The sequence below is a fragment of the Delphinapterus leucas genome, chromosome 3 (genome assembly GCF_059928025.1).
Source record: "Delphinapterus leucas isolate spDelLeu-1000000601 "Yukka" chromosome 3, BTC_Dleu_Yukka2, whole genome shotgun sequence".
In the NCBI taxonomy this organism is placed as follows: Eukaryota; Metazoa; Chordata; class Mammalia; order Artiodactyla; family Monodontidae; genus Delphinapterus; species Delphinapterus leucas.
Window position 1 is genome coordinate 105,967,954 of NC_143131.1, and position 23,299 is coordinate 105,991,252.

Genomic DNA, 23,299 nt, shown 5'->3' on the forward strand with positions numbered 1-23,299 from the left:
CGGAACGTAATGTTAGTAATTTTATCCCAGCCATAAAGTTAGGCCTCCAACAATAAGGTTTTATATTAGTTATTCTTTATTCTCAACTACTCTGTAGCAAATTACAAATCTACCAACACATACGTTATTTGCTATTGCAGGGGAGCAAAGTTGGCCACCCCAAAATGCATCCCTTTGGCATGCAGATTATTTCAAGCTAAAAAGAAGCAAGGCCCAAAAGATTGGGGAAGAATCTTTGAACCTTCTCCTAACTGCCAAAAAAAATTTAGATAGAAGACCTGTTCCAGGAAGGGAGCTGTCACCGTAGATTACTACAGTATAATATGAACTAGGTGTGTAGACAGGGAGGAACCTAGCAAAGTCTGCTTGTGGAAATTCCTCTCTGTGTTCCATTGTTTCTGTATGACCCAGCAAACAATTTTTGCCACCCATTTGCTCATTTTCATCTTCCTGTGAATTGCCTTCGTTCCCTCAAACAATGGAGCCATCCACAACTGTGCACCCTGAGGGGATTCAGGATGGAAAAAAGCAGGACACTGGCCCCAGACAGTTAAGGTGCATATCAAAGGAATGATTTCAATAAGCCCAGACTCTTGCATCTCCCCATACATAGAAGAGTGTGAAATTCATTAACTTGAGATGTCTGGTTTTTCTTTAATTAACAGTAATCTTTTGACTACCCGGTTTTTGTTGCCAAAACTCGTATATATCCTGGCTCCTCTCTTACCTCTTCCGGGCAATCCCTCAGAGCTCTCCAAGAGGCTGTCTTCTGGACTTAAGTACTCAGCAAGTCCGCCAAATAAAACATAATTCTCAACTTTTAGGTTGTGCAGTTTTGTTTTTTTTTTCAGTCAACGCTATGAAGTCCCAAACCCTTGCCCCATTCTCTTCTCTCAGGTGGCACATAAGCCTCGATTGCCTAACTTGTCCTTGGGCCTCATTTTCTTAGGGAGCCCCCTGGACGCAGGTAATTAAATTTGATTTTCTCCTATTAATCTATCCCATGTCAAGTTAACCCTTACACCAGCCAGAAGAATCTAGAAGGGCAGAGGGAAGTTTCTTCTCCTTCCCCACTCTACTAAATGGGTGTTTAGAATAATGGCTAGAACATGGCAGGTCTCAAAGTTCCTTAAATGAGTACGTGGATGCTTCAAACACAAAACGTGACAGAACCAGCAAGGCGGGAAGAAGTGGCTTCATTTTATTGGTTGGGCGCATAGTAAGCAAGTTGCTGGTGAGGTTTTGATGGCTGCTTCTCCACGCTCCCCTCCGCCCCTACCAACTAGGAAGGGTCAACCAGGAACTACCTCTTATTGCCTCAGTCACTGAACCGACCTATTGTTTTAAGCTCTGACAGGCAGTCCTCAAAGAGACTACACCCTGCTTGAATAATTCAGGCTGGGGCACAGGCCAGACCACAAAGCGCATCTGTGCGAGAGAGAGCCTCACTCAGTCCTGTCGTTTCCAGCATCTACAGCCGGCCGCCCATTTTTCATACCCCATATTTACAGTCGGGGTAGAAAAAAAGCCCAGTTTACCAGGAGGCTACTTATACGGCGCCGGGTTAGGCATATGTTTCACCTGCTTGGCCAATTAGCTTCCTCTGCCCGCAAGACTAGTTCAACAGGTTTCCTTTTTCTCTTCCTCCGCCTCCTGGGTTGGAGAAAGAGGTTGTCACTTCGCTTCGACCCTCCCCTTCCCTCCCTCCCAGCTCTGCCCCGCCAGCTCGGACCAATCGCGCCGGCTCGAACGTGTCCAGGTTGGCGGCCCCCGGCAGGGCCGGCCCGGATGCGCCGAGCGGCCCAGGGCGCAGGGGAGGGCGCGGCGGGTTCGCTGGGCCTGCGCCCCGGGCGGTGGGAGTCGGGGAAGCGGGAGGAGGAGACTGTCTGAAGGTGCCCTCCAGACGCGGCCCTGATGACTGAACTACAGCAAGATGTGGACGACACAAAGCCTGCCAAAGTGCTCGGGAAGAGAGAGAGCAAAATTGGCTCAGCCCAGTAAGTATCCTCCGCTGGATCCCAGCCGCGGCGGTAGAACGCGCGCTGCCCAAACTTCTCTGCCAGGGAAGAGTTGGGAGTGGGAACGGTTTTCTGGAACTTTTAACGTGGACAGAATTGTGGCTTGAACTCTTCCTGTGGCGCCCGGTCTCTTTTTTGCCCCCGATTCTGTAGTAGAGAAAAGGCACGGCAGCGTTTCAGAAACGCACTGCAGCTTGCAGTCCGGTGGGGATGGGAATTATCTGAGCCGAGAGCACGACCGGTGTTTTATAAATCCCAAGGGAGGTCTGGGGCGACTCTTCAGAGCTCCAAGCCACTTCAAGAAGCAGCGCTTAACATTTATTCTAACTGTCTTACATCTTAATGACTTGTGTGAAGATGCAGCTGTCCCGTAGATGTCGTCTGGTCACTAGCTTCACAAAGATGCGTATTTTGTCGTTCGATTCGGAGCGTGAGGGCGTTTTTTCCCCCCATCCCCTTCACTGTTTCCCCTCACGAGAGAGGAAAAGTAGTGGAAAATATGAAATACGCTTTATCTTTCCCCCTCAAAGACTGCCTGCCTTTGTTGAGTACTTAACACAAACTTGTTATACGCTTTTTTTTTTTTTGAGGGAGGGTGTGGGAGTGGGGTGAGGGAGCACAGTGAACATAAAATAAAACATCAGATATTGGGTTGTGACTATCCTCCCAAAAGATTCATGTGCGTAATAGGATTTGCACATTGTTTGACCTATAAACTCTTCTGTTTTAAGAAGCTGAAAACTCAAATATTTGATCACAAGGATTAGCTTCCTGTAACAAAATTTATCTTACGTACTTTTTAAAATCCAGAAGTATGGTTATTCATGTGATTGTTATTCCCAAACTTTTCTTTTAAAAAAGAAAAGAATCTTTAATTGTTTGGTCATTTTCTATATCACTATAACATTAAGTGAGACTAAGGTAAATATCTGAATAAGCCCAATTTTAATTTTTATGGTACCAAGCTGTTGGGTATCTAAAATGCTTTATTGCTACTAGTATAAAAAAGATGACAGACTTTTTTAATAGTAAAGATTCAATCCCCCAAAAAGAAAAGATTAAAAAAATTCAATCCTCATCCTTCATTATTTCAGCATTTACTCATTTTTAAGAACACAGCCTGGTTCCACATAAAGACTTGTGTTGGTAAAAGCATATTCCACCCATTTATTGAAGTTTGGGCCGACCTTTTAGAAAAAGAATAGCTTTTATTAGCTGCTTTGAATTGTGGTTTCAAAGGCTTTGGTCATATTCTCTTCAAGTGTCTGCTTTCCTTGGCTACTTCAGCTCATGTTCTTTCCACTTTACTGGCTGAAAAAAGATGATTGAGGAAAAATTGCTCTAGGTATAACTCTCACAAAATGTTCTTGTTTCCTTACCCAGAAATAACATCCTTACTTTATACTAATAATTAAAGCCCAAGAAAATGATGAACCAGCAAATGACATGTATTTCCTTAACCATTCTTTTATAAACTTTACCTCCCTGAAGAAGAGGTGTTGTGGCTAGTCTGGTCACCATTTCATAGATGTTTGAGGTGACAGGAGTGGTAAGTGGCACTGGCAGGACTGGAACCCAGGACTCTAAACTCCTGGATCAGAACTCATCCAGAGGTACTATTTATTATTTTCAGCTACACAAAGCAGAATGATTCAAGCCCACCCACTTAACAGCTGTTAAGTTTTAAATCTTCACGTTCCCTCCCAGTCCTCAAGATACTCAGTCAAGGAGAGCATTCTGATTGATTGAAAACATCTGCCATAGCATTAGACTAATTTTGTTAAATTAAAATTCTTTAGATGTTGAGAACATAATTATGTAGAAGATACACAACCACCTTGAAGCTCAAGGCCCCGAACAGCCAGCCCTTCATTTGGAACATTCAGTTTCACAAGTTCGTTTCAGTTCTACAAATGGGAATACCTACGATTTGTTCAATAATGGTGGACAATACAAGAATGAATGTGATTTGGTATCCGTCTTTCTGTAACTCCAAGAGCACTGTTGAGGGGAGCCATGTATGTATATTACAGTACTTCAAGGGACGATGGTGGCCATTGCCACATTAAATACACAAACAAGATATTATAAAATGTTTGGCCTATAACTGAATCTTCCCGCAGTTAGGATATGTACCCATTTGGCAGTCTTTGGTTTATTGGGTCTTTGGTTTTTCCCCCGCAAAGTGTTAATTCCCAGGCCTACTAAAGTCACTTCTGATTCAGTCTTAAGATTTTAGACCCTCTTTTTTTCTGAGCTCTTAAACTCCTGGTCTGGTAACAGAATAAAAGTAATTTAAAGACACAGGTAGATACATTTTCACAGTGATATATTGGTGTGATAATTCCATATTTGAAATCATGTTGAGTAGCAAAATTTTTATGCTTGGAAACCCAGTCTAACTTGTCTGTTTTGAATTTCATCTTAGATTAATCATCACTAAGCTCAAAGTTGTTGAAGGCTAAGTGTCCCAAGGGACATTTTCTTCACGAGTGTTAGAACGGCTTGCTCCTCCCCATTCTCTGCATCTGTAACTTCACCCACATGGGCCTCATCACCTAGGACCTTAGCCTCTTAATTAATAATAGCTGCCAATTATGGAGAATGCTTGCTATGTGACAGGCTGTATGCTCAACACTTACTCATTCATTGTCATACAGAATCCGGTCATACTATCATTATCTCCATTTTACAAGTAAGAACACTGAAATTCTGAGAAGTTAAGTAACTAGCCAGGCAGAGACACAGTTAATAAGAGAACAGCTCAAATTCAAGTCCAGGACTCCTAACTCTAGAGCTTGACCTTGAATCTTTATCCCTCTGCCTATGCTCTAGAATCTACGATGGCCCTCCATGACCTACTCTTAAAAAACAGCCTCCTCTGCCAAGAATCTAAGACCCTTAATGATCTGGACACACATAGACCATTTCAACCTCATTTCCTAATCCTGGTCAGCTTGCACAGCCTCTGTAGCCAGCCACGCTAGCAGCACTGTAATTCAGAGGCGATAATGCAGAAGAATAAGGAACATGTGTGCCAAACGTAGTACTGAATCAGGTTCCCTCATTCTTCCCTCCTCAGCTCTCTATTACTTTGCTCAAGCAGTGCCCTCTCTTGTCTCTCTTAAGATACTTCTGTAAATCAACTCGAGCTTTCCTTCATTTAAAGCCTCTCCTAATCACTGGCCATACTCTCCTCTTTCTTACCAGTGCTCACCCTGTATGTATGTGGTCAGCCCAGAGAAGTTCACCGCTACTACTATTACTATATATTAACAGTTAATGTTTATGTAACGTTTAGTGTGTACGAAATACTGCTCTAAATTATTAACATATATTCACACAGTAGTCCAGTGTACATTAGTTAACTGTCCCCAAAGAGATTGCAAACTCCAATCACGTTTTTTCTTATTGAATTTCTCAAAGGACTCAGCAAATAATCACTTTCAATAACTATCTTGGTGAGCTGTGGAGGCTGGGACCCCATCCCCCGCGGATTAAGGTATATAATATACTTACAGCTGACTTTCAGTTTGACGACCTCAGGGGAAGTTATACTCTCAAATCAAATTATCTGTCAGCAGTAGAATATTTTTTTTATTGTATCACAAGAATCTTTGATGTTTACTTTAAAGTTTACTCATGGTGCTGTAAGTAGCAGTAGAATTTTTAGGTACATTTACTTGCCCAAGAACTGTGACCTATTTATTCATCTTTGTGCTGGAAGTGAGACTGCACATTTACTCACCACCAAAATACATATTCAATTTAAAAACAACAGCCCCCCCCCTTTGTTTTAACCAAGAATTGGTAGTTCTAGCTGCATATTTCCTTTCGAGATCCTAGTTTTTCCCTACTTTATCTTTTTCATTCTTAATTTTGTGTTCACGTTGCATAGATATTTCTAACATAGCCTAACTTTTTTGACACACGTTTTGTTAGATACACTTTTATTTCTTAAAGTCTCTGGCGGATCTCATTTAGTAATGGCCTCGTTACTTTTAATGAATTTCAAAAAGTATCTAAAACTAATACTGATAATACTTCTGGGCAGTTGATTCATATTTCAAATAATGAATTATATCACATGCCACATACACTTGTAATGCAGTTTGGATTTTAAACATTTAAAATTTAATAATTTGGGATGTAAGAATTCTAGAAATTTGTTCAACTTCATATGTGTGGAGAAAGAGAGGGTAGATGTATGCAATATAAGCAGTTTACCTTAAAAGGAAGTTCTCTGGGATTATCAAGAAATAATAATGATCTGGGGCACATATTTTGACTTTAAAGAGTGAATTCAAGCAAAAATAAATTACCTTAGTCTTGTGCATATTGTGGGTACTTGACAAACAGAATAAGAGTTGCAGTTGGGGACTGATCTTGCATTGGAAGCAAGAGGAGCAAAGATTATTCAATTATTGAGTATAGCTCGACTTCTTAGTGCTTGCTGAAGTCCAAACATTGAAAGTGACTATTTAGCAAGAAAATCTCTGTAAATTATCTATATATTATATATCTTTCCATATGTGTGTTTGTATATTATTTTTCTTCTTTAATTCTAATTTCCAGCTCACCAACTCTGACAGATTACCCAGCATACTTTTTTTTTTTTTGGCGGTACGCGGGCCTCTCACTGTTGTGGCCTCTCCCGTTGCGGAGCACAGGCTCCGGACGCGCAGGCTCAGCGGCCATGGCTCACGGGCCCAGCCGCTCCGCGGCATGTGGGATCTTCCCGGATCCGGGCACGAACCCGTGTCCCCTGCATCGGCAGACGTACTCTCAACCACTGCGCCACCAGGGAAGCCCCCAACCAGCATACTTTTTAATATAAACTTTGGGATAAGAAGAAAAAATTACAGCTTTAGAAAATATTAAAATTATATTAAGGTAAAACAATTGAGGAGTTTGAAAAGATGGAGAAAAATAGTGTCCTGGTTTTAAATGTTTTGAAAAGAAATTTAATGAACCAAATCAGCTCCATGGCTCAATGTTAATATCATTGGAAATTGCTGATTTGTCAAGGCAGTACAGAAAGAGGTTAAGAATGCAGGCTCTGGGAAACTAGGATCTGAAGTCTGACTTTCCTCTCTCCTAGAAGTTTGACCCTGGTGAGTTGCTTAGCACCTCCAAGCTTCATTATCTGTAAAGAATAATAAAGTCAGCTGTGGGAACTCCCTGGCCATCCAGTGGTTGGGACTCCACGCTTTCTCTACCGAGGGCACAGGTTCAGTCCCTGGTCGTGGAACTAACATCCTGCAAGCTGTGCAGTGCAGCCAAGAAATAAATAAATAACTAAATTTAATTAAGCCAGATGTTTTGATTAGGCTTGCCTTGAAGCTTAAATGTGAAATGTCAGAAATTCACTTCACCTAGTGCCTGACATGGTCAGCGCTCCATAAGCCATAGCTGTGGTGGTCCTCACTGTTGAAGGTCTGGGACTGTGGTAACCTAAATGGGAGGGAAGTCCAGAAGGGAGGGGATATCTGTATGTGTATGGCTGATTCATTTTGTTGTGCAGTGGAGGCTAACGCAACATTGTAAAGCAACCATACGCGAATAAAAATTAATTCAAAAAACAAAAAAAGAAAATATAATTAAACAAAATAGTCAAAATTCAAAAGGCCTAGTAACTCTTAACAGTCGCAGGCACCAGTGTCCTATTAACTGAGCCTCTGTTGCGTCAGCTACACCTACAGGGCACTTTGACAGCCACTGAGCATTTCCATGAATCCAACATGGCATCTTGGTTTTTAGTTTATGCTGAAAAGATCTCATGCCATAACTCTTTAGTGACCTACCAGCTTATTTAAATGTTGCTTACTGATTTGGTGTTCTCACATCTGTTGTCCAGTGCTTTTATCTCTGATCCATTGATTTCTACATCCTGGTGCTGAGCTTTTCTTTCATGGCTCCTCAACTTTAAATTGCTGAGTTGTTTCCATTTGCTGAACTTCAGTAGACCTCCCCTTCAACATCTTTCTAGTTCTTTAAATGCCCAGCTTTAGGCATTTCACACATTTCCAAGTGGCATAAAGCACAGTTCCTGGAGACAGACTCCTCCACAGCCACCTGAATGACTGTTCTTCCTTCTTAAAGAAAAGAGCGTATTTTTATCCATGCTCTTAAACTTGATCATATACCCTTAGGAGAGAAGCAGAACCAACTTAAACTCCATTCCCTAAGGTAAACTAGTTGATATGTTCTCGTTGGTCATTCCACGTGTGTCAGAGGTTCCCACATTCATGATGGGACATGATGTCCCAAGAGGCAGATTATTTTTAACAGGCTTATTGAGACATATTTTACATATCATAAAATTTACCCGTTTCAAGTGTACAATTCAATGACTTTGAGTAACATTACTGAGTGGTGCAGTGTCACCATACCCAGTTTTAGAACATTTTCACATCCTCCATTACGATCCCTTGGGCCCGTTTATACTAATTCCCAGTAGTATGACATAAAATGTACTTAAACAAAAGAGTCAAAATTCACCCCCTACCCCAGGCCCAGGTAGTCACTAATCTGTTTTCTGTCTCTGTAAATTTCTCTTTTCTGGGCATGTCATATAAATGGAATCACATATAATATGCAGCCTCTTGGGTCTGTCTGCTTTCACTTACCGTCATGCTTTTGAGGTTCACCCGGGAAGTAGCATGCACCAGTGGCTCACTCCTTCTAATTGCTGAATAGAATTACACTATACGGACAGACCACTTTTTCTTGATTCCCATAGGTTTATTTTTTGTTTATTTATTTTTTTTAACATCTTTATTGGCGTATAATTGCTTTACGATGGTGTGTTAGTTTCTGCTTTATAACAAAGTGAATCAGTTATACACATACATATGTTCCCATATCTCTTCCCTCTTGCGTCTCCCTCCCTCCCACCCTCCCTATCCCACCCCTCCAGGCGGTCACAAAGCACCGAGCTGATCTCCCTGTGCTATGAGGCTGCTTCCCACTAGCCATCTATTTTACGTTTGGTAGTGTATATATGTCCATGCCACTCTCTCGCTTTGTCACAGCTCACTCTTCCCCCTCCCCATATCCTCAAGTCCATTCTCTAGTAGGCCTGTGTCTTTATTCCCGTCTTGCCCGTAGATTCTGCGTGACCTTTTTTTTTTTTTTTGAGATTTCATATATACGTGTTAGCATACGGTATTGGTTTTTCTCTTTCTGACTTACTTCACTCTGTATGACAGACTCTAGGTCCATCCACATCTCTACAAATAACTGAATTTCATTCCTTTTTATGGCTGAGTAATATTCCATTGTATATATGTGCCACATCTTCTTTATCCATTCGTCTGTTGATGGACACTTAGGTAGCTTCCACGTCCTGGCTATTGTAAATAGAGCTGCAATGAATATTGTGGTACTTGACTCTTTCTGAATTATGGTTTTCTCAGGGTATATGCCTAGTAGTGGGATTGCTGGGACGTATGGTAGTTCTATTTGTAGTTTTTTAAGGAACCTGCATACTGTTCTCCATAGTGGCTGTATCAATTTACATTCCCACCAAGAGTGCAAGAGGGTTCCCTTTTCTCCACACCCTCTCCAGCATTTATTGTTTCTAGATTTTTTGATGATGGCCATTCTGACTGGTGTGAGATGATATCCCATTGTAGTTTTGATTTGCATTTCTCTAATGATTAGTGATGTTGAGCATCCTTTTATGTGTTTGTTGGCAATCTGTATATCTTCTTTGGAGAAATGTCTATTTAGGTCTTCTGCCCATTTTTGGATTGGGTTGTTTGTTGTTTTGATATGAAGCTGCATGAGCTGCTTGTAAATTTTGGAGATTAATCCTTTGTCAGTTGCTTCATTTGCAAATATTTTCTCCTATTCTGAGGGTTGTCTTTTTGCGGATAGACCACATTTTGTCTGTCTGTTCACTTGTTCATGAACATTTAGGTTGTCTCCACTTGTTGATTATGATGAATAATGCTGCTATGAATATTTGTGTGCAAGTCTTTGTATGGGCAGATGTTTTCATTTCTCTTGAGCAAATACCTAGAAATGGGATTGCTGGGTCATATGGTAATTCTATGTTTAACTTTTTGAGGAACTGGCAAACAGTTTTCCAAAGCAGCTACACCATTTTACATGCTCACCAGCAATGCATGAGGGCCCGTGGTGTAGATTTAAGAGAAAGTTCTTTCACATAGCAGGGAAATAAGATTGTAAACACCTTAAAGATAGGTCAGTACCTTACACTTTAGAACATAACAAATATCTGTTGAATTGTTGACTGAGTGAAATTCATACTTAGGGTTTTGAAAAATCCCTCAAACTGCAGTGTTAAAGATAACTCAGACTGTCATACTTGGGTACTGTTTTTACAAGCTCTTAAAATTTTGCATGTAACATTTGTTACTTTTTTTTTTTTTAATGACAGTAATACAAAGAAGAAAATTTTAAATGAGACCGTAATCTTCCCCTATCTGTGCTGACATATTTGAAAGGCTAGAAAATTAAAACAACATAGATAGGTACAAAATGAAAAAGGAAGGTCTTCTTCCCATCTCCCACCTGACAGTTCCTTGTCTCAGGGGTAACCACTTGTCAAGGGTTTGGGTTTTGTTCTTATGGTCTTGTCATTTAAGGCCAGAATCAAGTTTTTTGTTGTTTTATTTTTCCTTAGAACCTCCACCTTCCAATATGCCTCTAAGTGTGTTGGACTTGGCACAATGAAGCACCTTGTGAGGTTGTCAGGAAGATTAAGTGTGATCCTACAGTATCTGGACTGCACACTGTAGGAGAGCTCGATAAAGGGCGGACTTTATTCCCATAAACCACTGTTTTCCCAGACTTCTTTGAAGAAGAATTATCTACCAATAAGTTGACCTACACAGTTTTAATATTGATGAATAAATAAATCCATTGGAACAGAGGTTTCTTAAGTGACCTTAGCCAGGTGGACTCAGAGTGTTAGACAGAAGGGTTGCTGTCTGACTGGCCCATCCTCAAGTTACCCGTTCATCTTCTAATCTCTGCTGTGCCCCTGTCCAACCGGATGATCCTAGACAGGCCCCCAGTCAGATGAGGCAGCAATAAATCTGGGCCACCCTGTGAACAACTAGATAGAAGTCACAGTAGTGATGAGACCTGTTTAAGAAGAGCAGAGACCAAAATGGAGAAACGGAAATGTGACGTTGGAGACAAGGAGTAAGGAGATGGGGGGAGAATAGAAGAAAGTTAGAAAGAGAGGGGGGAAGATTGAGTCATATTGAAAAGATGAAGAAAAAAATGCTACTTCACCATTAACCTATGTGATCTCCCGCTTCTCTCCTGGCGGATGGTCCTCCTCACCTCTCCCTGTGCTCTTCTGTGTCCTATCACTGAAATCTCAGGCACTGAGCTGGGTGGCTGACGTGCCTCTTCTTCCCCAGTGGAGATGCTGCTGTATATAAACGTTGGTGTTTTCTTTAAGTCCATATATGTCAGGCTTATGATTATATCCATAGTTGTCATCTTCTAGATTTTTCAAATTATGTCTTCCATCCTGTGCAATGAGTTAAAAACTGGGAAGAACCTCAGAAATACTCTCATTTTTGTGTCTTTTACTGTTAAGGATTATTATCTGAAAACAGTTATCTTGTGATCCTACAAATTATTTTGAAACCCCTAGTGTGTAGTACTGTAAAAGCTGTATTGTGAGTTGAGTTGCCATATGTCAACGGTGAAGAAAAACTCTTCATCATGACAACTTTTATTATCACTGTACTATTTCTATAATTCATTAGAAAATAGTTCCTCATTGGATCCTAACAACGTAAATGTTGTGCTGGATGCTGTGTATAACAAATAATGTAGTCCTCTGAGAGCCCGTACAAACTGTCAAGGATATTTTTTCCCTCCCTCTTTCCCTTCCTCTCTTCTAAAGTTGGACTAGTTTGATGTGAAGTTGGTAGATTTCTTATACTTGTTCTTGATTTGATCAGAATCTTTTCTGAAATTTTTACAAAGAATCACAACACGTTTTCTAAATTCAAATTCTGAAATCACAAAATGTCACACCTGTCATCGGAACCTGCGATGAGAGAATAATAAATGGCTTATGAGCTGGGAGAAAGGCAATATTTAACAGTTGATAAGGACCAGAGAGATTGGCTCGTGTGTCAGCTGACATTTACTAAGTAGTTCTCTGTACTGGGCACTATGCTGAGTGTCATGGCAGTCACCAAGGTGAAGAGGAGGCCTTTGCCCATAAGAAAAACAGAGTAGAGGAAAGGAATGTTTTGTTTAGAGATTTGAGCTTCTTTCAAAGAAGAAACTAGGTAGCTCCAGAAAATACATCAAACCAGGTAGCTTCGGAAAACATATCAAATATAGCAGTTGATATATTTAGATGAGATGAGGTAATATCATTGTTACATGCTCAACCATTGTTCAAAGTTTTAAATATATACATGGAATGAGGTGGTTACAATTATCGTCACGTTTTGTGCATAACAGACACAGTGACTTGCCCAAGTTTATAACAGCTGTTGAAGTGTTGGAGCCAGAATTCAAATGCAGGCAGTCTAATCTGAACCAGCCTCCTAAAATGATTAATTGTACAACCTCACTTGGGAGGGGCAAAGATGAAGAAGGCAGAGTGGCTCCCATTAGGTGTCTATGCATCCCTGCTTGGGATGCATCCTTTGCATCCTTTATAGGTCTGCTTTCTCAACTATAAAACCGAGACTCGTTTCATTTCTTTCTACAGTTCTTACATTGAAAGGATTTCTAATGATCTATAGAGGACAGAGTAGAGAGAGCACCTTTAGCTACCAATTGGGCGCTGGTGCTTTCTCTGTGTACTGTCAGACACAGGTGCCTTTCTGGATACTTTTGCCTTCATCTGTGCTCAGACCTGACCATAGGGAACTTTGTTTCAGTTGCAGCGTTACGTGGTGATTTGCACAGCAGTCACTAATGGATTCCAATTTTTAAAAACCGTGGCTGGGTTCTTCTTTGCACAAGTACAGAGTGTTTCTGTAAAGTAATGTGACCGATTTTGTTTCTAAAAACGAATGTTGTTGTTGTTGTTGTTTTTTAAAGTAGTCACCTAAGGGACCCAAGAGCTTTTCCAAAAATGCTGCAGTTGCACGAAATCTTCTTGAAATTCTTCTTGCGGGTACTTTCAGAGCCTGGAACTCATTCTTTTTTTTTTTTTTTAAGTCCGGCCAGGATTCATTAGGAAGCTTATTAGTCACAGTGAATAAAAAGCCATGAACAGAAGAACTGAGATCTGCACAAATTCTGCCATTGGGCTTACAACACTAGTTAGAAGCTAATAAACATTAAGGATGTCCCAAGAGGAATCTTAAGTAAGTCCCAATCTTACCCCGACCAGGATACCCACAAACACAGAAACGATGCCCATGCTCTCCTCAGACTGCTTACCTGGTTAGCAGGAAAAAAGACCTTCTCCTCAAGCTATTAAGCATCCGCAGGAGATTCCTGCTCTTCTAACTATAACCATGGGACACTAGTGCACGACAGACAACTCCAAGCTACGCAACTTGTTTTTTTTAAGAAGATGTTGGGGGTAGGAGTTTATTAATTAATTAATTTATTTTGGCTGTGTTGGGTCTTCGTTGCTGCGCGTGGGCTTTCTCCAGTTGCAGCGAGCACGGGCTACACTTTGTTGCGATGCGTGGGCTTCTCATTGCAGTGGATTCTCTTGTTGCAGAGCACGGGCTCTAGGTGCACAGGCTTCAGTAGTTGTGGCACGTTGGCTCAGTAGTTGTGGCACATGGGCTTAGTTGCTCCGCGGCATGTGGGATCTTCCCGGATCAGGGCTCAAGCCCGTGTCTCCTGCATTGGCGGATGGATTCTTAACCACTGCACCATCAGAGAAGTCCCAGAAAACAATTTTTGAAAAAAATTTCCATGAGTTTAAGCAGTGAAGTAACTGAAGGTTCAGCTATCACAATCATCTTGTTCTTTGTTCCATTTTATTATGGGAGTTTGTATACAAATTACATTTCTCTCAGGTCCCCTCCCCATATCCTAGTTTTATACCAGATGGACTTTTCCACTGATATATGCAAGGCACTACTCCTGACTTTCCCATATGATAGCAATCAATTAGCTATGAAGCTAATGAAGCTTTCCTTTTTTTTTTTCCCTATTCTGTGTTACCTGCTAGTTAATATCTGTGAGCTGGTTGGTCTACTACCTGATCAGTCCTGGAGCCTACTTAAAGACAAGCATATTTTCCTGTTCCCTTTTCTTGACTTTTTGGCCGGAATGCATTCATTAGCATAGCATATCTCATTTCTGATTTTAATCCTGTATTGTTTGGTAACTTCTCTGTGACATATCTCCACTCTTCTCTAATCCAGTGTAATTCAGCAAGCGTTTCTTAACCGCTTACTCTATGTTGAGAACACATGGCTGAGTGAGGTGTGGGCGACGCCCTTTAGGAGCTCCCCAACTGGGAAGAGGAGAGCAGGACACACACACACATACACACACACAAATACTGTGTGATAAAAAAGTCCACAATAATTATCAAATGCTAATAGAAATGGTGTAGGGCATGACCTCCAGACAGCTCCCTGGGAGATACTGAGGGTCATGTGTCAGACGCAGATTAGCCACTGAATTGGGGGCACCATGGTAAGGAGAGTTCCGGCTCACTTCTTCTCCTGCCTTCTAGGCAGTCTGCTTTTTTTGAGGTGAGCTGAGCTAAGTGGTGATATCTGAAGTGAGGTTGATGGGTAAGAAAGAATTTGGCCTCAACTGGAGGGAAAAATTATTCCAGGCGAGGGATGAACAAGGATAGGGTACTTGAAAGTCCAAATTCGTGTTTTTGATGAATCCTTAGGGGTCTGTGTCTAGACTGTTGACCGGTTGGGACAGGAGAGCAGAACACAGGAGGACCTGGATCCCCCATTCAGAATTCTCCTTGCTTGGCTCTCTTTGCTTCACTTCCGGCTTTGACTCTACTACTGATTCTTTGAAACTTTAGGGAAGTCGTTCTCTCTGGTCTTCACTTTCCTCCTCTGTAAAGAGAGAGGGCTGAATGACCTGATTTGTTAGATCCCTTCCAACCTGAAGAGTATGAGTCTTTGAAGAAACTGCCCTATTTCTCTGTGCTCTTCTATAGCCTTTGTGTAAAGAATTCTTTCAGGCTGAACAAACTGAGGAAAGTGTTTTGAATATGAATAGAATCCTTGCTTTCTGACTTGGTTTGGCCTCTTTTATTATTATTATTATTTTTGCTTTTATTTCTTCCCCTTGGTAAACTTATACCTGGTGAAGGCGGGACTGCCGCTGGAACATACCTCAACTCTCCTCTTACGTATTTATAGATACATATCAGCATTCACGTTGCATTTGGACAACTCTGCTTTGCCCTTTGGCTGCAGGTGACAGGGCCACAATGCCTTCTGGACAACTCGTAGTAGAAAGGTCTAAGCAAGTAACAATTTTAAACCTATAACACAAATGGGGAGCAAATTCATTACCAATGGAATTGCAGGTTTCTCTGGTATACTTCAGGTATGAAAATAAACATATTCCATTTGAATACAGAATACAATTTAAAGTTAAAAAGCAAAAAAAAAAAAGCATACATGTAACTGATTCACTTTGCTGTACAGCAGAAACTAACACAACATTGTAAAGCAACTGTACTCCAATAAAAATTAATTAAAAAAAATAAAAAGCCCTTTTCCTCAGATTTGAAGTCGGGGATACTAGCTTACCACTTCAACTTAATAATTATTATAGCATTTATAAAGCAGTTTGTATTCTTTAAAGTACTTTTATTTATATCAAAGGTTGGAATTTAACACATTTTTTTGAGGACCTACTATTAAGCACTATAGTATGTTACAGGGATATTAGGATGTATTAGACGTGGATCTTGCCCTCAAGAACATTACAGCATATTTCACTATAACTTGAGCAATATCTTACCATGACATTAAATATGAATTTCAGTCTATTGTGATAAATAAGAATATGTACAGGCATTTTAAGAGAATAGTGGAGAAGCATCCAGCCCAGGGTGGGGATTAAGTAAAAGACTTCTTAGAAGAAATGGTGATACCTAAATTTTGAAGGAGGAATAGGAATTAGCCAAAAAAAAAAAAAAAAAAAATAGAGATCATTTTATCCAGAAAGAATAGCCTAAATGAAGACACAGTGATGTGAAACAACCTGGTGATTATGGAGAACTAATATTACTAGAACATAAGTTGTATATTGAGTAGCAGTACCTGAGCAGGTGCAATGCATTGGAGGAAGGTTACAGAGGACGACCTTTTATGCCATGAGAAGGAGCTTGGTCTTAGCTATAAGACATAGGGAGTCACTGAAGGGATGTGATAAAGGCAAGTTTGAGTTTTTTCAGAAATGAGTCCAGTAGCAAGGTTTAAGATAGATTGGATGGAGAACAAAATAGGAAGCAGGGATTTGCTGTCTGTGAAATAATCCAAATGAGATTGTTTTAGTAGGAAAAATGGGAGAATAGGTTTGAGAAATGTCAAAGGGATAAAATTGGAAGAACCAGGTGATTGATTATCATTGACAGAGAGAGGAAGGTAGAATGACTCTTAGTTTCTCTCTCCAGGTGAAAGCTGCATGGATTGTGATGCCATTAATTAAGCCGTGGAACATAGGAGGAAAAGGAGACTTAGGATCTAAAATGATGGGTTCCCTTTTATAAAAATTGAGATTGGGGGCTTCCCTGGTGTCGCAGTGGTTGAGAGTCCGCCTGCCGATGCAGGGGACACGGGTTCGTGCCCCGGTCTGGGAGGATCCCACATGCCGTGGAGCGGCTGGGCCCGTGAGCCGTGGCCGCTGAGCCTGCGCGTCCGGAGCCTGTGCTCCGCAACGGGAGAGGCCACAACAGGGAGAGGCCACAACAGTGAGAGGCCTGCGTACCGCAAGCAAAAAAAAAAAAAAAAAAATTGAGATTGGGATGGAGGTGTGTACTGTAATAAGAAATATATTTGGTCTTTGTCCCCAATTCCTGGCACAGAGTTCCTAGAATTGGAATTTCCTGAGTGCTAAGAAGGACTGTCTCTTGTTATTCATAATGACCCCTTTTGATCACACTTGAGTTTATACTAATGAGATGGTTTAGGGTAGAACCCTTAGACAGCCTCAGGATGGGGCTGGTCACCAAAAAGGCCAAGTGATTAGAGCTTGGGAGCTTTTGGCCCCATCCCTAACCTCCTGGGAGGGGAGGGCACCAAGAAATTAAGTACTATAAAAACTCTTGAACAGTAAGATTTGATGAGCTTCCAGATTGGTGAACACACCAAGGTGCTAGGAGGGCAGTGCACCCAGAGAGGACACGGAAGCTCTACGTGCCCGCATACCCTGCCCTATGCAACTCTTCCATCTGCCTGTTCTTGACTTGTCTTTTATAATAAAGAAGTAAAGGTAAGTTAAGCATTTCCCTGAGTTCTGTGAGCCATTCAACAAATTATCGAACCTGATGGGGGATGGGGGGAGTCATGGGAACCCCTGATTTATACCCACTTGGCCTGGGACTTACAGCTGACATCTGAAGTGGGGGCAGCCTTGTGGAACTAAGCCCTTAACCTATGAGGTTGGCTCTAACTTTGGGTAGTTAGTGCCAGAATTGAATTGAATTGTTGGATACCCAGTTGGTATCTGGAGAATCAGAGAATTGGTTGTTGGTGTCAGAAAACACCCCAAGGACTTCCCTGGCGGTCCAGTGGTTAAGACTTCATGCTCCCGACGCAGGGGGCCCGGGTTCGATCCCTGGTCAGGGAACTAGATCCCGCATGCCGCAACTAAAAAAAAAAAAAAAAAAAAAAGATCCTGCATGCCGCAACGAAGATCCTGTGTGTTGCAACTAAGACCCGGTGCAACCAACCAAATAAATATTTAAAAAAAAGAAAAGACAAGACCCCAGAATGTCAGAGTTGGGAGACAGATTTGGGAAATGTCAGCATATAGGTGATAGTTAAAATCATGAGACTGGATCGAAATTTCCAGTGGAGAGAAAAGTAGAGGACCAAAGAGAGAACCTAGGAGCGATGCTATGTTGAGATGAAGGTCAAAGAAGATGCTACCAGGTTGATAGAGAATAAATAGCACAGCAAAAAATAAAACAAAAGCAAAATCAAACAAACAAAATGGTATAGAAACATAAAAAAGGGAAGAAAAATCTCAAGAGATAGTCAACAATATGGACTACCAATAGCGGCATTAAGAGAACTCCTGAAATGCCCTTGCCATTTAGCAACATAGAGATCATTGGTGAACTTTGCCAGAGAAATATTAGTGGAGCAGTGGGAATGGAGGCCAGACTATAGTGGACTGGGTTGATGCGAAATGCGGAATCAGAGACATCACGGGTAGACTATGGCTCCGAGAGCCTTGGCTGAGAAGTGAAGGAAACACAGGAAGGTAACTCTAGGAAGTGAAGTCTAAGAAAGGTTTTTGTTTTTGTTTTTGCGGTACGCGGGCCTCTCACTGTTGTGGCCTCTCCCGTTGCGGAGCACAGGCTCCGGACGCGCAGGCTCAGCGGCCTTGGCTCACGGGCCTAGCCGCTCCGCAGCATGTGGGATCTTCCCGGACCGCGGCACGAACCCGCGTCCCCTGCATCAGCAGGCGGACTCTCAACCACTGCGCCCCCAGGGAAGCCCAAAGGTTTTGGTTTTTTGATCAGAGAGCTTTGTGAGCCTGTACATAAACTAGGAGAAAGAACCAGCAAAGAAGGAAAAGATGAAGATGTGGCACAAAGATGGAATAACTGATAGAACAAGCCCAGAGGTATCAGAAAGTGGGCTTGAACATCAGTAAGAGAGAGAGACCTTGTCTTTTGAAACTGGAGGAATGTATGATGCAGTAGATGCAAGGTGATTGTAGGTCAGGTGAAGACGTGCTTGTCTGAATACTTCATTTTTCAATTGTCTCAGCAAGATAGTGACGTGACCCCTTTCATCAAAAGGGATGAGTAGTGTTTGGTTAGGGGCTTGAGAGCATGGAGAGTGTTTGGCATGCAAGTTGAAGGAATAGGAGAGGACAATGTCCAAAGACTGTTGAGGGCCCTGCTGACAGCAAAGAACCAATCCACCATAGGGCTAATTTTTCCCCCTTTGACGTCACTCAGAATCCAGGGATTAGAAGTTTAAAAGGCTAATTTTGAGCTGGTCTTGGGGTGTTTATGCTGAATGGCTATGCAGAAGAACAGGCATGTCTGAAAACTGAAGGTGATCAATCACATACATATATGTATATATAAGTCCAGGAAATAAGTCCAGAAGGGATTGATTCAACTAGAAGAACGTGGAACTATCAAGGACTGTGGTCTGTGTCTGAGGGCAAAAAGCACGTGGTGGGAAACGGAAGGAGAGGTTACAGGCTGACAGTGGGAGATTAAAGATGTCTCACTGACAGAGGATTTCTGGTTGGAGCAGTCTGAGCAATGATGAAAGCCAGGCATTGGCGGTGATTTATGTGAAGTGAAAATAAAGATCCCTGGACTTAATGCCAAGTTGTTGGATGCCATCCTCCTGGACACTGAAGGATCTAGGTGTCAACGTTCTCAAGAAAGGGAACATGATCAGTATGTTAGAGGATGAAGACAATACGGAACACTAAATGCAGCTAGGTCAGTGTAACCCACAGGAAGTTGGACTTTCTGTACGCTGAGTGTAGGTGAAATTTTATTTTTTAAACTTAAGTGAACTATCAAAGTTAGAGACAAGAGTATTCAATAAGTTGACTGATTATCTGAAATATTTTAAAAATTAACAACAGAAACTAATACATGTTAAGTCAACTATACTAGAATAAAAATTTTTTTAAAAATCAATTACCGGGACTTCCCTAGTGGTGCAGTGGTTAAGAATTTGCCTGCCAATGCAGGGGACACGGGTTTGAGCCCTGGTCTGGGAAGATCCCACATGCCGCGGAGCAACTAAGCCTGTGCACCACAACTACTGAGCCCTGCGCTTTAGAGCCCATAAGCCACAACTACTGAAGCCCACATGCCCTAAAGCCCATGCTCTGCAACAAGAGAAGCCACCACAGTGAGAAGCCTGCGCACCACAACAGAGTAGCCCCCGCTCGCCGCAACTAGAGAAAGCCTGCATGCAACAACGAAGACCCAACACAGCCAAGAATGAATGAATAAATAAATAAATATTTAAAAATCAATTACCTTTCTTACTAATACTAATTTAAAAAATAAACTGTAGGAAAAGACACTGAAAAGCAACAAAAAATAAAAATTCCCAGAAATAGATTTAATAGAACTTAAAGTAAAACAATGCAACTACTAAAGGAGACAACTTGAGAGGTTTACCTTCTTTAAAAGGAAAACTTCACATTATAAAGATAGCTTCATTCCTTGAATGTATAAGTTCAGTGCAACCAAACAAAATCTCAATGACTCTCTTAAGAAAACATTACAGAATGATTCTAAAATTCCTCTGAAAGAATAAGCCTGTAAGAATATCCAGCCTAAATCTGAATGATAGAAGATAGACTCATAGCTTGTCATGATGTACTGTCAAGCTATAGGATTTAAATTTAGTGTAGTAACCCATTAACTCCTCATCTCATGTTCAACAGCTTTCTTTACCTGAATATTTACATCAGTCATAATTTTGAAACAAGCGCATTCAAAAGCCTATTTAAGATGCATTTCCAAGGTGTATTCAAATGTATGTGTATGTCTTCTAGATTTTCTTGTATGCCTACGGCTTAAAAATCCCCGCTAAACGTTTACTTGAAATCTACTCTAGTTTAAGATATTGTGCATAATTAGTGTCTCAGAATCTGATGTCATCCCTTTTCCTTTTTCTCTTTTTAAAAGAACTTTTAAACAAATTAACATCTATGATTATAAGAAGCTCGCTGTAGTAACCTTGAAAGCCATAGATGAAAGCATAAAAACATGTACCGCATCTTCTTTATCCATTCATCTGTCGATGGACATTTAGGTTGCTTCCGTGTCCTGGCTACTGTAAATAGTGCTTCAGTGAACATTGGGGTACATGTGTCCTTTTGAATTATGGTTTATCAGGGTATTTGCCCAGTAGTGGGATTGCTGTGTCGTATGGTAGTTCTATTTTTAGTTTTTTAAGGAACCTCCATACTGTTCTCCATAGTGCTTGTATCAATTTACATTCCCACCAACAGTGCAGGAGGGTTCCCTTTTCTCCACAACCTCTCCTCCAGCATTTATTGTTTGTAGATTAAAAAATTTTTTTTTTTAATTATTTATTTTTGGCTGCATTGGGTCTTCATTGCTGAGTGTGGGCTTTCTCTAGTTGCAGTGAGCGGGGGCTACTCTTCATTGAAGTGCGCAGGCTTCTCATTGCGGTGGCTTCTCTTGTTGCGGAGCACGGGCACTAGGCGCACAGGCTTCAGTAGTTGTGGCACAGTAGCTCAGTAGCTGTGGCTCAAGGGCTCTAGAGTGCAAGCTCAGTAGTTGTAGCACAAGGGCTTAGTTGCTCCGCGGCATGTGGGATCTTCCCGGACCAGGGCTCGAACCCGTGTCCCCTGCATTGGCAGGCAGATTATTAACCACTGCGCCACCAGGAAGCCCGTTTGTAGATTTTTTGATGATGGCCATTCTGACTGGTGTGAGGTGATACCTCATTGTAGTTTTGATTTGCATTCCTCTAATAATTAGCGTTGTTGAGCATCTTTTCGTGTGACTCTTGGCCATCTGTATGCCTTCTTTGGTGAAGTATCTATTTAGGTCTTCTGCACATTTTTTAATTGGGTCGTTTGTTTTTTGATATTGAGCTTCAGTAGATAGCTAGTGGAACCTGCTATATAGCACAGGGAGCTCAGCTCAGTGCTCCGTGATGACCTAGATGGGGGGGTGGGTGGGAGCGGGGGTGTGGAAGGAGGGGAGGGAGGTCCAAGAGGGAGGGGACCTAGGTATACAAATAGCTGATTCACTTCATTGTACAGCAGAAACTAACACAACACTGTAAAGCAATTTTACGCCCAATTAAAAAAAAAAAATAAGAGAAAAACCACCAGTAATTGTGTCTCCCAAAGAAAACTTAACATGGTTTGTATTTTGATTTTGGAGAGTGCATTTAACTGATATAGAAACCTCATTCCTGAAGTAGCATTGCATATTCGTCATTAAGGGGCAGTATTTTTCCAGAAGTACTGGTTTGTGCTGATAAATTTACCACGCTCAGTACTCCTCATACAACGGCTGGGTGAAAGAAACAAAAGTTAATGGACTTGCTTTCCACTTGGCTCAATAATCTTGGCGTGGTTGACACCCGGTTCAGTGGTTCCAAGATTGTAATGGGTATAAGACTTAAAGTGGTCTGAAGTTGGGCTAATAATGTGCATTTTTACAAGGCCCCTCCCCCAACCCCAGGTGGGTCTGAAATAGAAGGTCCTTAGGTCCCACTTTGAGAACCACTAATTTGTGGGGTTCACAGACTGATCTTACCAGAAACTGTATGGCTCAAACTGTACGCCTAAAATGACACATCCTGGAGGTGAGAAAAGTTCTTCAGCCTGATTTGTATTCTCAGTCCTGGTTTTGGTACGTGTTGTTTCAGCCTGTGTATTTGTGTCCTGAGCCAGGGTGCTGTCAGTTAAAAGAAAACAGGGTCCAGGCAAAACCTTGAGAGCACAGAGTCCTCCCACAGCCTCTTTTACATTTCTCTTCCCTTCAGTCTCCAAAGACATCCTTTACCCAGTCACCTACTGCTGTCCCAGTGGTGGTATTGACACAGTGATGACTTTCCTGCACAGTAACCTTGCTCTCTCCCGTAAAACCGGCTTTCTCTCGGCTGTGATGGAAAGATGCCATTAGTTACTGCATGTATCGGTGTGGTTACATGCATAAAAGTAAAAGCTAGGGCTTCCCTGGCGGCACAGTGGTTGAGAGTCCGCCTGCCGATGCAGGGGACACAGGTTCGTGCCCAGGTCCGGGAAGATCCCATATGCTGCGGAGCGGCCAGGCCCGTGAGCCATGGCCACTGGGCCTGCGCGTCTGGAGCCTGTGCTCCACAACGGGAGAGGCCACAACAGTGAGAGGCCCGCGTACCGCAAAAAAAAAAAAAAAAAAAGTAAAAGCTAGAGATGCCTTCCAACATCTTCCCCCTCCTCAGTCCTGGCTTATGTGGGGCACGCGGGGTGGTGGTAAGGGGATTCAGGGACACTACAAAAGGGGAACCCTGCCCGTGATCTCGCACCATTGAGCAAACCATACTACGCAGATAGCTGCCTTAAAGACAAACAGTCTTTCCAGCTTTGAAAAGATGTTTCCTCAGTGTCTTTTCTAAGGCAACCTGCCTGTTTGG

The 23,299-nt window shown here is 41.8% G+C and overlaps 1 protein-coding gene and 1 long non-coding RNA gene across 11 annotated transcripts in view; both read left to right on the forward strand.

Moving 5' to 3' along the window:
• Positions 1-1,575: 1,575 nt before the first annotated feature.
• GRAMD2B (GRAM domain containing 2B) overlaps positions 1,576-23,299 on the forward strand; it is a 71,170-nt gene continuing 49,446 nt past the window's right edge. For 4 of the 10 annotated variants that reach the window (XR_016392756.1, XR_016392755.1, XM_089909249.1 and 1 more), the window contains exon 1: positions 1,584-1,997. Coding sequence is in view for 8 of the 10 variants with exons in the window: in XM_089909249.1 (XP_089765375.1) it covers positions 1,915-1,997 (83 nt within the window). In the remaining 2 variants the exon portion in view is untranslated. Of the gene's footprint in view, positions 1,998-23,299 lie in introns of all 10 variants that reach the window. The other 6 variants (XM_089909246.1, XM_089909247.1, XM_089909248.1 and 3 more) reach the window with 6 other exon arrangements.
• LOC149749633 (uncharacterized) lies at positions 3,569-17,468 on the forward strand. The gene is made up of 2 exons (XR_016392757.1): positions 3,569-4,036; positions 5,445-17,468. It is a non-coding gene; the product is annotated as an uncharacterized LOC149749633 (long non-coding RNA).